We start from the raw sequence: 12,774 nt of genomic DNA on the forward strand, positions 1-12,774 counted from the left end.
GGCTACCCAGGATACCCACTGCCGCTCCAGAATTCTCTGCTTAGGCAGGGCAGCTCTCCCTGCAGCCTGCCTGGAATATATTTTCCTTTACCATGGTATGGTCAGCAGCACATAACCTGCAAAGCCTGAGACCAGCCTCCCCCTCCAGGTGAGTAAGGAGGGAAGACAGGAACAAGAGACTGGTGCTGGACAGATAATCTAGGGTCAGATTATCACAGTTTAGGGAGGTGGGGACCAAATTCCAATTCAGTCACAAAGGCTTTCCTCTAGCCAGAGCAGGGAAGGACCCCAACCCCGTGCAGAAATCCCTTTCTCCCACAAGGAGCAAAGCCTCCCAACTCTGTACTTAGAGGCGAAGGGAGGGAAAATCCCCTGGATGGGGAAGAAAGAGGGTCTTACTGGCAGAGTTAGAATTTGGTGGCAGAGGGAGGGCCGGTGGTTTCCAGGAGCTCTTCTCCTTCACAGGTCTGAAGTTGCCCCCTGCAAGCCATTCAGCAACTCCGGCAGAGAAGGTACGGGCATCCCTCAGGTCCCCTCTGACTCACGGTGTGAGGCCTCCTGCCAAAGCATCCAAGGGCTAATGTGTCTCAAAGGCACACCCCTCAAATCTAGTAGTTTTAGGAAACCATTTGCCTACACTTTGCCTGAAGGGACAGTCACAAAAACTGTCAGAATTCAGAAAGTCACAGTCCAATCCAAGAATGATGGAATTTCTGAGAAACCATGTCCTAGAGTTATGGGCTACAGGAAGCACACAACCTCCCTACCCCATCATACACCAGGCCCAGGGAAGCCAAGACTACACCCTCTGATACATCCTCACTCAGGGGTGCCCAGTCCTCTCCTACAACCAACTTCAGCCCCCATGGCCCTCTTCCTCCCACAGCCCCTGAATGGCAAAGAAGGTACCAGCGAAGGGAGCCTTTTAGGTAATGAGATGCATAACTAGTGCTGCAGCAGCCTCTGCTGGCCACCTTCCCCTTCCACACCTGACCTAGGGATAAAAAGAAGGCTGGGAGATCCCCCAAACCATGCTTACCCTGAGTTCTAGCTGACCTGTGACAATGCTGGTTTACACCTGACTTGTCATAATTATTAATCACACACACACACACACACACACACACAGAAGCATCCCAGTGAATGACAAACTCAATGGCCTCAATCACAGCCAGGTTCAGGGTCCCCGAGAGCGTGGGAGAAGGTGGAGAAAGTGAGCGTGGATGTGAACAACCCCCTCCCCAGGGTGAAGTTCTCCTTTTAGCCAGCACCACAGAAGAGCATTCAGAGTCTGTCCCTGTGCTGAGGCAGAGGCATCTTGTCTGTCCCACCTGAGGAAAGAGGGAAGGCAGATGTTAAAGGGAAGTATTTGACAGAAGCAAGAACAAAAGAGACAGAAGAGCAGACGCAGGGAGAGGGGAGGGAGCACCAGAAGAGTAAAGTGCGATCACCGCATGTGTCCAGCAGATGGCAACACTAAGCAGCCTGCTCATCCCCGCGCAGCAGGGCAGCCTCTTGCAGCGTGGCCTTGGGCACTGTAGATGTGGATTCAGGCCTCCTGGAAACTCTCTCCCTTTTTCCTGGTCTCATATGCTTTTCTCCAGATGACTCCCTAGCCTGAGTTAGGAAAATCTCTAACATCAGGAGTCATTTGCTGTGGCATTTAGAGGTCTAAGATAGCAGCCCTAGCCCCCACTCTGCAGTCCTTTGACATAGTGAAAAATAAGAGAACCCAGCCGGTATAGACAGGTATTGCTGAACTGCCTTCCCTTCCCCTGCCCCTCCAGCAAAGCAGTGGCCAGACCCGGGGAGGCCAAGGAGGTCACACCCCACACTCAAGCAACTGTCCTCTAGTGGACTGGCTGTGGGGGCTCAGTTCTAGGTGTCCTCCCATGTTGTCTCTTCGGGATCATGCTAATACTCTCCCTAAACATAAGGGCAAGTTTACCCCTTTGCCCCAGACAAGAGAAGATTATTGTGAAAAGGAAAAAGAAGTATCACCGAATCTTCAGGAAGATTTCAAAGATCCTCCTACCTACATTTGCACATGATTCATAAGATCGGTGCTACTGCATCCTGGAAGTCTGGACTTCCCTAGTTCTTAGCTGCAGCGAATCCTCAGCCCCGTGTTTAGTGGATTGAACAAATATTTACTGAGTGTCATGTACAGGGCAGGCCTTGCAGTGGACGTTGGAGACTGGCCTCTGTCTTTAATAAGCTCTAAGTCTGGCAGAGGGAAAACACACATCACAATTCACTGTACTACAGGGACATCTATAATAGAGTCGGGATGTACAAGTGTTATGGGAGGGAACCCAAAGAGGAAGCATTTAATTCTGCCATTCTGCCAGTAGCAAGGGACCAGGGGAAACTCCATGAAGAAAATGACATTTGCACTGGGCCTGGAGAATGAGGAAGTTTCTACTAGCAAAAAGGAGGAATAGGGCCGAAGCAGGGGCCTTGCTGGGCATGATGGCGCACACCAGTAATCGTAGCTACTTGAGTGGCTGAGACAGAAAAATTGCAAGTTCGAGGCCAACCTGGGCAAGTGAGTGAGATCATTCCTCAAAATAAAATTTTAAAAAGGACTGGAGATGTGACTCAGAGATATAGCACTTGCCTAGGAGGTGCAAAGCCCTGTATACAACCTCCAGGAATACAAAAATTTTTTTAAATGTTAGAAGTCCAGAGATCTGAAAACGTGGTGCTCTGCCAGGCCAAGTGTGAATTTTGGAGAGTACAGAGAAGAGGCAGATAAGCTTGGGTGTGAGGGGCCTTGAGATAAAGCTAAGGAGAATGAATGCGTGCTGTGGACAGGGCTTCCCCCTGAAGCTGCTTCCCCCACGCCCCTGGAGGGTGCTCCTGCCCTCAGCCTCCCCTGCAGCACTAGGGCAATCACGCTTCCCCCACCCTGCTCCCATACACAGCTAGACTCCCTGTCCCGGGGCCTGAAGGAGGCGGCTGAACATCTATCTGTCAGGAGAGTTCCATGTGCTAATGAAGCCTTCAGCTGGTACTGCAGCCATGACCATCGGTTAGCCTAGCTGACTAAACATCCTCTCAGGAGCTGGGGCAGGGTCTCCTGAAGCCCCTGCAGTCACTCTGGTCTCCTCCTACCCAGGGTAGAATAACCACCCCAGACCCTTGTATTCATTTAGAGAAAAAGCATAGGCTTTGGTAGCATTGTGGTCTTTAGCCTCAGGTTCCTCCCCTATAAAATGCCAACATCAGCAACAGATGTGTTGGGTGTGGTTGAGTCTGCTGCATGGACAGTATCTGCACCTTGTGCCCAGAATAGTACTAAAAAAATAAAAGACAGCTACTGCTGGAAATGGTGGCACACACCTGTAATCTCAGTAGTCAGGAGGCTGAGGCAGGAGGATCACCATGAGTTCGAGGCCAGCCTGGGCTACATAGTGAGTTGAAGGTCAGCCTGGACTATACAAGCAAGACCCTGTCTCAAAAAATAAAACACTTTTTAAAAAGATAGCTATTAATTGGCCTTGGGCTTGAGGCTGGAGATCTGAGGAATAGAGGCAAGTTGCTAGCCATAGGGTCTCATAATTCACAAAATGGCAAGATAAATGTCCTCAACGTGCCAGAAAAGCTCAGAAAAAGGGTCCATCAGTAACAGCTCCTACAGTGGGAGCAGTACCAAGTTTCCAAGTAGAACTGGGCAGACGGAGCCCCTCTATAACCTGTCACATCCCAGTGCCTCAGATGGCTGCTTGAATAGTGGCTTTGTCTTGTCAACACTTTCTCTTTAGTTCACATCTGAAGACTTTGCCAACTGTAACTCAGAAGCTAAGTGCTCTCTGGGATGCTGGCCAGCTAACCTGAGCTCAGGAGACTGGGTCCAGGTAACCCTCACTGCAAACTTCTCTCATGCACCAAGAAAAACCAGGTAAGGCCCAACAGTTCACTATGTTTAATGTTGAAAAAGCATAGAAGAATAAGAAAGTGAGATTTCTAGAGGATAAAGATCACTACACTGGGTCCAAAACCAACTGTACAGATGACAGATGGGACAACATGGCTGTATCCTCTCTTATTCTCTGTGTAAAGGACAGAGAGGACCTGTGACAATACTTAGCACAGCAAGAACCAATGGTGTGACTTGGTCACCATAAAAGTGAATTTAATCCCCAAATCTCTGATTAAAATAAAAGTCAGGGAAATGATATCTACCGTACACGGATCAGAGCATCTTGAACATTATGGTCCATGCTCACTCTAACTGGAATTCTGTGAGCTACAAAGGAGATAGTTGGCTTTTATAAGCCCCAAGATGGATAACTTAGAGGCTAGGGATGGTTCTCAGTGGTAGAACACTTGCTTAACATGCACAAGGCCTGCGTTCCATCTCCAGCGCCACACAAAAAAAAATATTTAAAAAAAATTAATTTAAAAAGATGGCTTCCCAGCATTTAGGATGCTGAGGCTGGAGGACTGCCATGAGTTCAAGGCCCGCCTAGGCTATACAGTAAGTTCAAGGTGAACCTGATTTACATAGTGAGACCCTGTCTCAAAAAAAAAGACAGCTTATTCAGACAAATGGTGAAGCCACAGGGAAAATGGCTAGAACTGCTTAGGTATGGAATACACGTATGTTACAGAGAGTGACAGAGTGGAAAGAGTTGAAACATGGGTGGGAATGTCATTAACGGAATTATGAATTGCCAGGAGGTCCCGAGACTAGAAGAGGTGTGTGGATTTCCTGTCCTTGAAGACCTTGTAGGGCATGGAGATCAGGGCAGGAAAAGACAAACATCTGAAGGGCCAGAGCCTGGCAGTTAGATTTGAGCTGGCAGCAGAGATAAGACATAAGTATTTCCATGGTCACCCACCCTTCTCCCTAGCTGTCAGTCACAGCAGTCTGTTGCTGGGGACATGGCTAACTCTACCTCATGCAGTGGCTTTCACATTCACAGAAGGCCCACGCCAACCTGACACTGACCTCAGAACTGACACTGCCATTCACTAAAGCACAGCTACCAACTCAGAAGCTGGGGACGGGCAACAGGGCTGAGCAGGGAAGCTACTGCCACCACGACCTAGGCCAGGGCCAAAGTGCTGCCCTTCTGCCACTTCCACGTACTCTGTAACTATGGGCAAGTGTCCAATAGTCACTCGGCTATCCAGCTTCTCCCTTGTTCCTCCGCTCCTCATCCCCAAAATTCCTACTGTCTCCCTCTTCCTAATGCAGAGTCAACAAGTAGAGGATACAAGATGCTTCCTGTCTTGGACTTCGCTCAGGCCTCAGAGGATCCAACACAGCTTTCGCTACAGTTCTCACTGCCCCTCCCGACCAAAACACAGCCTCTCACACCCATGGCAGGTAAGTCAGCACCAGACAGCCTGCTACCTCCACCCCGCAGACACTGCCCTTTCACCTACTCCACCGCCTCCACCTGACAACCAGTCAAAATGCCATTTCCTGCACTAGCCAAAATCTGCCCATCCTCTCCCAATCTCTTGCCTTGAACCTCAGGCACCAAGTCTGGTTCCACTCGTGTCCCAGACGTGACCAGATACACTTTCCTCCAGCCCTATGCAGCACTGGATGTGTAGCCTTGAAACTTTGGAAGAGGGAGGACAAAGCTCCTGATGTGGCTCTCGACACTGTGCACTCCTAGACTCTCCTCTCCCAGCCCCTTGGGAGACAAACTCCAAGGCATACACCTGTGTGGGTGGGGGGAGACACCCTCCTGACTGGAGCTCCACCTGGCTATCCAGGAATCCACCACTGCCACCTTCATCATAACCTTACCTACCCTAACCCCAAGCCTAAGCCCAAGCCCAACCAGTACTACTTTAAGGGCAAAAGTAACCACCAAAACAAGACTCCAGTGCTGATTCAAAACAAGTGCTCACGTGCAAGACTCAAGGCCTCAGTACCTGCTTTTGAAATGCTGTGTACCGTTAAATGCAGAGAACCATCCTCCACCCCAACCCCAGTACCAGTTATTACTGATCTGGCCTCAAACAAGTTCTAAGTGGTTCCTGTCCCTGCCCCCTCCTCCCCTTGGGGATGGCAGGTTAACGGGCAGGGAAGGCTGCTACAAGGCACATGGGCAAGAATCACTGGAACAGGCAATCACTACTCTTCCCCCTGCTCTAGACAGCCCCTCTCCTGGGGACAGAAGGCTGTACCAACTCTGCTCTTCTTCAAATGTCGCAGCCCTTAATCCCACCCAGCAACAGACTCTGGCTCTCCGCACAGAGTGTGACAACAGTGACCCTGGTGTTTGGGTAAGCGGTGGGGCACCACTGGTGCAAGACTCAAAATATCCTACTATTTTAAGAGAAGACACTGTTTATTAAGCCCCTACTACATACTAAACCTTATGCTAGATGCATTTCAGAGCTTCTTGGGAACATCCCCAGAAAGGGAAGTATCCTGATTTTGCAAATAAGGGAACCATGACTTGTTCCCCTACTGAGCCCCCTGAACAAGAGAACTGCCCACTAGTGGAAGTCACAGCAGGGGGTTGCTTTACAGAAGGAAGCCCAGGAGGAGATAGCCCCAGGAGATGTGAGATATCGTCTGGAGCCCCTCACCAGGGCACCACTCCAGATGCAAAACCCAAGATACTCCAGCCAGTACTTCAAGACTCAGTGGCTCCCCTTCAGTACAACCTGTGGAGAGTGTTTCCAGCCCAGGAAGGCACAGCCTCTGACGAACAATAGGAAGAAGCCCTCCCATTCAGGTGACACTTAGCCCAGCAGGGTACAAGTAACAGGAGACAGAGGAGTACCACTTGGCATAAAGCAAAATCTGAACCTTTGTTCCCAACTTACTCACCACCTATCGAGGGCCAGTCCTGTGCCCCAGACAGATGCCAGTGGTGGAAGCTTGCTGGCCCAGTCGGCAGCCCTGCAGTCCAGGCTTCCAAATTCAGATGGTCCAAACAGGGCAGGGAGGCCACTCTGGGATTCTATACTAAAGACCCTTTGATCTGATCTTGGGGAGACAACCCAGAAGGTAAGAGTGACATAGTTTGGGTCTACTATCCCAGTAGACAAAAACAGGAGGAAAGGTCCAGAAATAGGAAAAGCTTCCTCACACTTTGGAGGAAGTCAAGACCAGGGTTCACATTCCTCACTTTAATCTGTGATTCCTCTCATAGTGGAGGCCCTCTGCAGACTTCCTTCTCCCCTTAGGAGGATACAACATGAACACTGCTCATCAGACTTCCTTCCAAAGTCCTGTTCTTGGTCAGTTGATACTTCCAAGTCACATACAGGGCAGAAAAGTAGCACCAGTAGTGCACCTGGGTCATGTGGCATGTGTCAGCCAGTATCTGAACAACTTCCAAACCCCAGCATGGAGTCAAGTCCCCCAGCCAGGGCATCAGGTAAGTAACCAGCACTGTCAACAAGATACAGGGCATCTGTAGGGGACAGCAAGAGGAGGGCCTAATTTCTCAAGACAAAGGTAAGCACTTCAGAACTTGGTCACCCATCCATTTTCCAAGGCATACTTCTACAAGCACAACTGCAAAGAACAGAGTATTTTTGGAATCTCAGGTTTTTCCCCAGCTCAGCTTTACTTTTCACCTCATCTAAGAGAAAAAACAAATTGCCTGCTGTTCATAATAGGAGGTCAGATGCTTCCTCTATGCATCCAGGGGAAATGTAACCCCAAGTGCAAATCAGGAGGTGGAGTGGTGAGGCTTATCCACGCCCATGAAAGCTTGGAGACTCAGGCCTCCCACATGGCTGCTTGGGTCAGAATGACCCTACATCCTCTAAATCATTTCTATATGGTTAGAATGCCCGGCTCAAACCCAAAGACAGATATATGCGCTCCATGAATATTTCAGAAACAGAAGTCCTAATTCAGAGTTACAGATAAAGAGACAATCTTCATCCCAAAGTGACGGGCACACCAACTTAGTGATGACGACAGCTATTCTCCTCACTAGCAGACATACTTCCAATTCCTGGTTCCCAAGAATTCTCCAGGCTGCAGCGTCTAGCTGCCTACCAGGGTGTTTAAGAAACATTCTCCATGGCCCTATCCTGCGGCTGCAGGTGTCTCATCCTCTCTGCTGAGTCGCAGCATGATAACTGAGGAGTGTGAAAGGAAACAGAGATAAAATAAATTAAAATTTTCAGAGAAGCAATAAAGAAATTTTAACTTGAAAGAATTTGAAAACACACTGCCTCGTTTAGGCAAACCCATAAATGCAGGCAAAGCAGCAAGCCGAGGACGTAGTGCCCTTCTATTTAGTGACTGTGGACTGGCTCACCGGGGTCCACCCCGACCTACAGACACTTGTCTCCATGCAGCAAACACACCCAGTGTGTGCAGAAGGAGCCGGCCCCATGCTGGCCTCCCAGTACCCCTGTGCATCCAGAGCTGATCAAAGCAGGAGATGCCTATGCAGGGGGGAAGAGCACTGCCAAGTCTGATGGAGACACAGTGACCATGGTAAAGTGTCCAAGCTCTCTGTCAAGAGGTAATCAGCACAAGGGCCTTAACCCCTCCTTCAGGGGGCGGGCAACAAAGGAAGGACTTGGCCCAAATCTCACTCTTCTTAGGAAGCCCAGAAATTCGGCTTTCTCTAATCTCCAACAATTTTCAATCTCTGATTTCCGCCTGGCTGCACAAGAACCATGAGTATGCACTTAACATGTGCTTGACACATAGTATTGAATGAAAGACAGCAATTACAACTGTTATTATTTCCCAAAACATGCACTCCTCTTTCCCCAGCAGTGCTGTCTACCTCTTCTCAATCCCCTCGGAGAAAGAGTCAAGGGTAAGTGCCACTCTAACACATCCACCAACTTCCAAACAGAAACCGCGAGGAAGCCGTTCTCCCAGGCCTGGGGTGCTCAGCCCCTCAGGCACTGTGGACTTCACTCCAGACCCAAAGAGAAGCCCCTGGTAAGAACTACAGGGGCAAAACAGTCCTCTGCCCCCTCCTCACATCTCACCTTGCTACTAGGATGAGGCTGGGTGGGGGAGAACTCCAGGGAGAAGAATGATGTTTAAATTCTCGCTCTTTCCCAACTCAGCACAATTTTGAGCAGTTACTCTCTCCACACAAATGTTTCCTCTCCTGCCAAAAGAAAAGAAAGAAAGCAGGCCTTGCTAACTAAGAACCAGGGATTGTAGTCTTACTAGGGAAGGTCACACTCTTTGTAATTTCTTAGCTGAACGTGATAGGCAGTGATGGGTAACTTACTCCCGTATCAGCTGTTTGTACTCTGTCCCCTCCAAATAAGATGGGCTCACAGGCACCACTCGAGGACCAAACCACCAGGACTACCTACCTGCCCTTGTTTTCTGAAAAGGTGAAACTGTGTAAACCCAAGGTCGGTGACATGAGGTTTAACACAAGCAACTTCTCAACTGAGCACAGGAACCCATTCAGGTACAAAGGGGAGAGTGAGTCACTCCTTGCATGGCAACTCAATGCGTGTGTGGCAAAGAAAGCCCAGGTCATAAGGGAGATGTGGCTCACTCTAGCTCGGCCCCATAATCTCTCTGCTTAATTTCATAGGCCAGCTCCAGAATGTGGGCCTCAAAAAAAGAACATCGGGAGAGAGAGACTGCTCAACTAACTTCTGTAAAGATACAGTGTAAGAACACACATCTCCTAAGCAACTCATGTTTAAAACTGAACTCTCAAGACGGCTAGCTCAGTCTAGCTCAGCCCTCTCACGGGGCTGCCCAGCCACACCCTGACTCTGACCCTGCTGCTAGTGATACTAACTGGGCAACGGTGGTAACCTCTGCACAAGGAATGCCACACTGTGTGTCCTAGAGGTCACTGTATTCCAAGAGACCCTAGGGAAGAGGACAGAGGAATCCCCTCTAGCCAACAAGCCAATCCCGAAGTGTGAAGGCTTCTTCAGCCACCAACAATGAATTATATTCTGTGTGAACCAGAGCGTCTGCCTGTTTTTTTTTTTTTTTTTTTTTTGCATTTTTAATTGAAACATAACTCATACACCACAAGGTTTACCCTTTTAACACACACAATTCAGGGCTTCCTGCATTGCCCTTCCTTAAACCTAACCTGAGTAGAGAAGGCACCAGAAAGGGAGCCAAGGTGGTCTGAATTTTATCAAAAGAGAGAAAAGAAAAATCTTTCATGTACAGAAAGATTTCCAAAGTCCAAGAAAGAGTAATTCTGATCAAAATCTAAATACTGGTTATCTCTCTTGAAAATCTTCACCATACTGGAGATAAGATGGTGTTTCTGGATCTGAGGTGGGGACAGAAAAAGGAGAGATATGCCACTGAATTTTGCGACCTACATCCTTAAGGGAGTATAAGGCCTACTATTTTGGAGTCTACATGTATACAGCCAGGTCCTGTTTGCCTTAGTTCAGAACAGCATGTCACACTGCCCTCTAGGAGCCAGCCTAGGAAATGACAGCTGCAAACTAGACATGTGCGTCTTGGCCCTAAAGGGTGAGCCATTCTACACTGAAATGGAGAGAAGTTGGAGGAAGACAGTTTATACACTTGTGCCAAGGCCTACTAAACCCAGAGTTCACCTGGAACAGAGTCCACTGACTTTCCTTCCAGCCCAGTCTCCCCTAGAAAATACATCAAAACTCCTCTGTAATGGAAAAAAAAAGTAATTTAAGATTTCCAAAGTACCTAGGCCTAAAGCAAGTTGTTCCTAAGAAATTGCATAAGAACCCACAAAAACAAAGTTAAAACTTGAGCCTATATAAAATCAAAACTTTGCTGTGCAGAGCAGTATGACAATGAGCTAGGAGTTGAATATACACACTCCCACTTCTGCCCAAGGAAAGGAGCTAGCCTGAAGAATAGCTTACAATAGTATAACCTCAAAAGTAGAAAGAGCAGAATCCAGTGTCTGGAATCTATATTTCTTGGGGCCATTTTCTTTTTTTTAATTTTTTTTTTTTGTTTTGTTTTTGGTTTTTCTCCGGTACCGGGAACCGAACTCACGACCTTGCGCTTGCCAGGCAGGCGCTTTGCCGCTGAGCTAAATCCCCAGCCCCTTCTTTAAACATAAGCTTTTTATTTAATTTTATATTTACAGAAACATATAAAATAGTATACTCCATACTCAACTCCTCTAATGTTAAAATCATACTAAGAGGTTACTATTAGCGTATTTACGAACTATAGACGTTATTCAGATAGCTTGGACCCTATCCTTCACTTCCCCTGTGGTACTGGGGATTGAACCAAGGAACTTCACACTGAGCTACATCCCGAGCCCCCACCCATTTTAATCTTTTATTTTGAAACAGCACCCAAGGATCTTGCTAAGTCATTAAGTTGTTCAGGCTGGGCCTCCAACTTGCAATCCTCCTGCTTCAGCCTCCCAGAGTGCTGAGATTACCAGCATGCATCACCTCACCCAGCTAGCTTGGTCCTTTAAAAGAAGTTTTCAAAATGGAGAATAAACCCGGCACGGTGGGCACACCTGTAATCCCAGCACTCCAGAGGCTGAGGTAGGAGGATCATTGCGAGTTTAAGGCCAACCTGGGCTACAAAGTGAGTCCAAGGCCAGCCTGAATTGCAAAACCCTGTCTCCATAAAAGAAAAAAAGAGAAGGAAAAAATGGAAACAAAGCTTTTGTGAGGGGAAGAGGGGTTGAAGGGAGGGGAGAGGAATGGGAAAACAAAGCAGCAGCAAGATACATCATGTATAGGTACAAATTCCCTATGATGAATGTGATCATTATGTATATCTAAAATGTACTACTAAAAAAAGAAAATACAAAATAATGAAGAAAAGAAAGTTTTCAGTAGGGAATAAAGGGACAAGATAAGCCAGGCAGAAAAACAACACTAGGTTTTAGGTCCAACTCTGCCACGTGCTGACTTTGGGATCTTGGCTTACTTTGAGCTCTAAGTGCTTTGTTCCGTCTCACAAATACCAATTCTACACACACTTCCATCCAGGCAGGGGCTGGGGATTTAGCTCAGCGGCAAAGCACCTGCCTGGCAAGCGCAAGGTCGTGAGTTCGGTTCCCGGTACCGGAGAAAAACCAAAAAAAAAAAAAAAAAAAAAAAAAAAAAAAAAAAACAAAAAACATCCAGGCAGATTTCTTTTCCTTCGCCTCTTCACTCTCCATTCTAGTCCCATTCCATTCCTTCCCATAGACCCTATTCTAGTTCAAGTGTAAGATTCTCCTTAAAAAATGTTCCCACCGGGGCGCATGACTTAGTGGTAGAGAGCTTGCCTACCATAAATGAGGCCCTGGGCTCAACCCATGGCACCCAAAAATAGTCATTTTGTGGTTTTTTTGTTTTGCGGTATTAACCCTTCTCCCTGACCATTATCTCTGTGCCACAGATGAATAAACTAAAGCACAGAGAAGTTATGAAGCTTACCAAAAGTCACACAGCTAGCAAATGACATAGGTGAGATTCAATTTTAGGCAGTATGGCTTGAAAGCCCATTTTTTTTTTTTTGGTACCAGGAATCAAACTCAGGGCCTCACACTTGCCAGGCAGGCACTGTACCACTGAGCTATATTCCCAGCCCGAGAGTCTACTCTTAAAAACTATACAATATTGCTTCCCAAGTAATCCTTAATTTCCGTAAGTGTTGCCCATTTGCACTCCAAAATAGGCAAACCAGAAATTCTCCATGAGTTTTCATTTTCTATGAGTTGTCACTTACTTATTTTTGCCAAACTAATAGCTCTAAAATAGAAATTCAGTTTTAATTTGCATTTAATTCATTACTTGTGAGGTACTATACTTACTAGCCTCTGGATTTCTCTTTTGATTTTTACCTATTCATGTTCTTTGTATATTTTAATT

General features: G+C 47.5%; 1 protein-coding gene across 5 annotated transcripts; it reads left to right on the forward strand.

Moving 5' to 3' along the window:
* Positions 1 to 5: 5 nt before the first annotated feature.
* Positions 6 to 10,061, forward strand: LOC102018816. Of its 5 annotated transcripts, none has more exons than XM_013510958.1 (10): positions 8 to 148; positions 466 to 512; positions 3,768 to 3,904; positions 5,207 to 5,338; positions 6,182 to 6,252; positions 6,503 to 6,710; positions 7,165 to 7,358; positions 8,723 to 8,896; positions 9,238 to 9,386; positions 9,516 to 10,061. In XM_013510958.1, exons 3-10 carry the CDS (start codon positions 3,886 to 3,888, stop codon positions 9,574 to 9,576), a joined length of 1,008 nt encoding a protein of 335 aa, XP_013366412.1. In that variant the 5' UTR covers positions 8 to 148; positions 466 to 512; positions 3,768 to 3,885; the 3' UTR covers positions 9,577 to 10,061. The 5 variants fall into 5 exon arrangements, with proteins under 5 accessions (XP_013366413.1, XP_013366412.1, XP_013366410.1 ...); XM_013510954.1 differs by having other exon boundaries at positions 10 to 148; positions 6,122 to 6,252; positions 9,516 to 10,060; XM_013510959.1 differs by lacking the exon at positions 9,516 to 10,061 and having other exon boundaries at positions 6 to 148; positions 6,122 to 6,252; positions 8,723 to 8,768; positions 9,238 to 9,320.
* The last annotated feature ends 2,713 nt before the right edge of the window (positions 10,062 to 12,774 follow it).

Source organism: Chinchilla lanigera, unplaced genomic scaffold (genome assembly GCF_000276665.1).
Source record: "Chinchilla lanigera isolate Chin_1 unplaced genomic scaffold, ChiLan1.0 scaffold00011, whole genome shotgun sequence".
Classification (NCBI taxonomy): Eukaryota; Metazoa; Chordata; class Mammalia; order Rodentia; family Chinchillidae; genus Chinchilla; species Chinchilla lanigera.

Excerpts from the sequence above, each read along its gene's own strand:
- LOC102018816 (XM_013510954.1), top strand. Across the intron at positions 5,339-6,121 it reads GCCTCTCACACCCATGGCAG|ACAGCCCCTCTCCTGGGGAC; the intron begins GTAAGTCAGCAC and ends CCCCTGCTCTAG. Across the intron at positions 6,711-7,164 it reads GAAGAAGCCCTCCCATTCAG|GAGGATACAACATGAACACT; the intron begins GTGACACTTAGC and ends TTCTCCCCTTAG.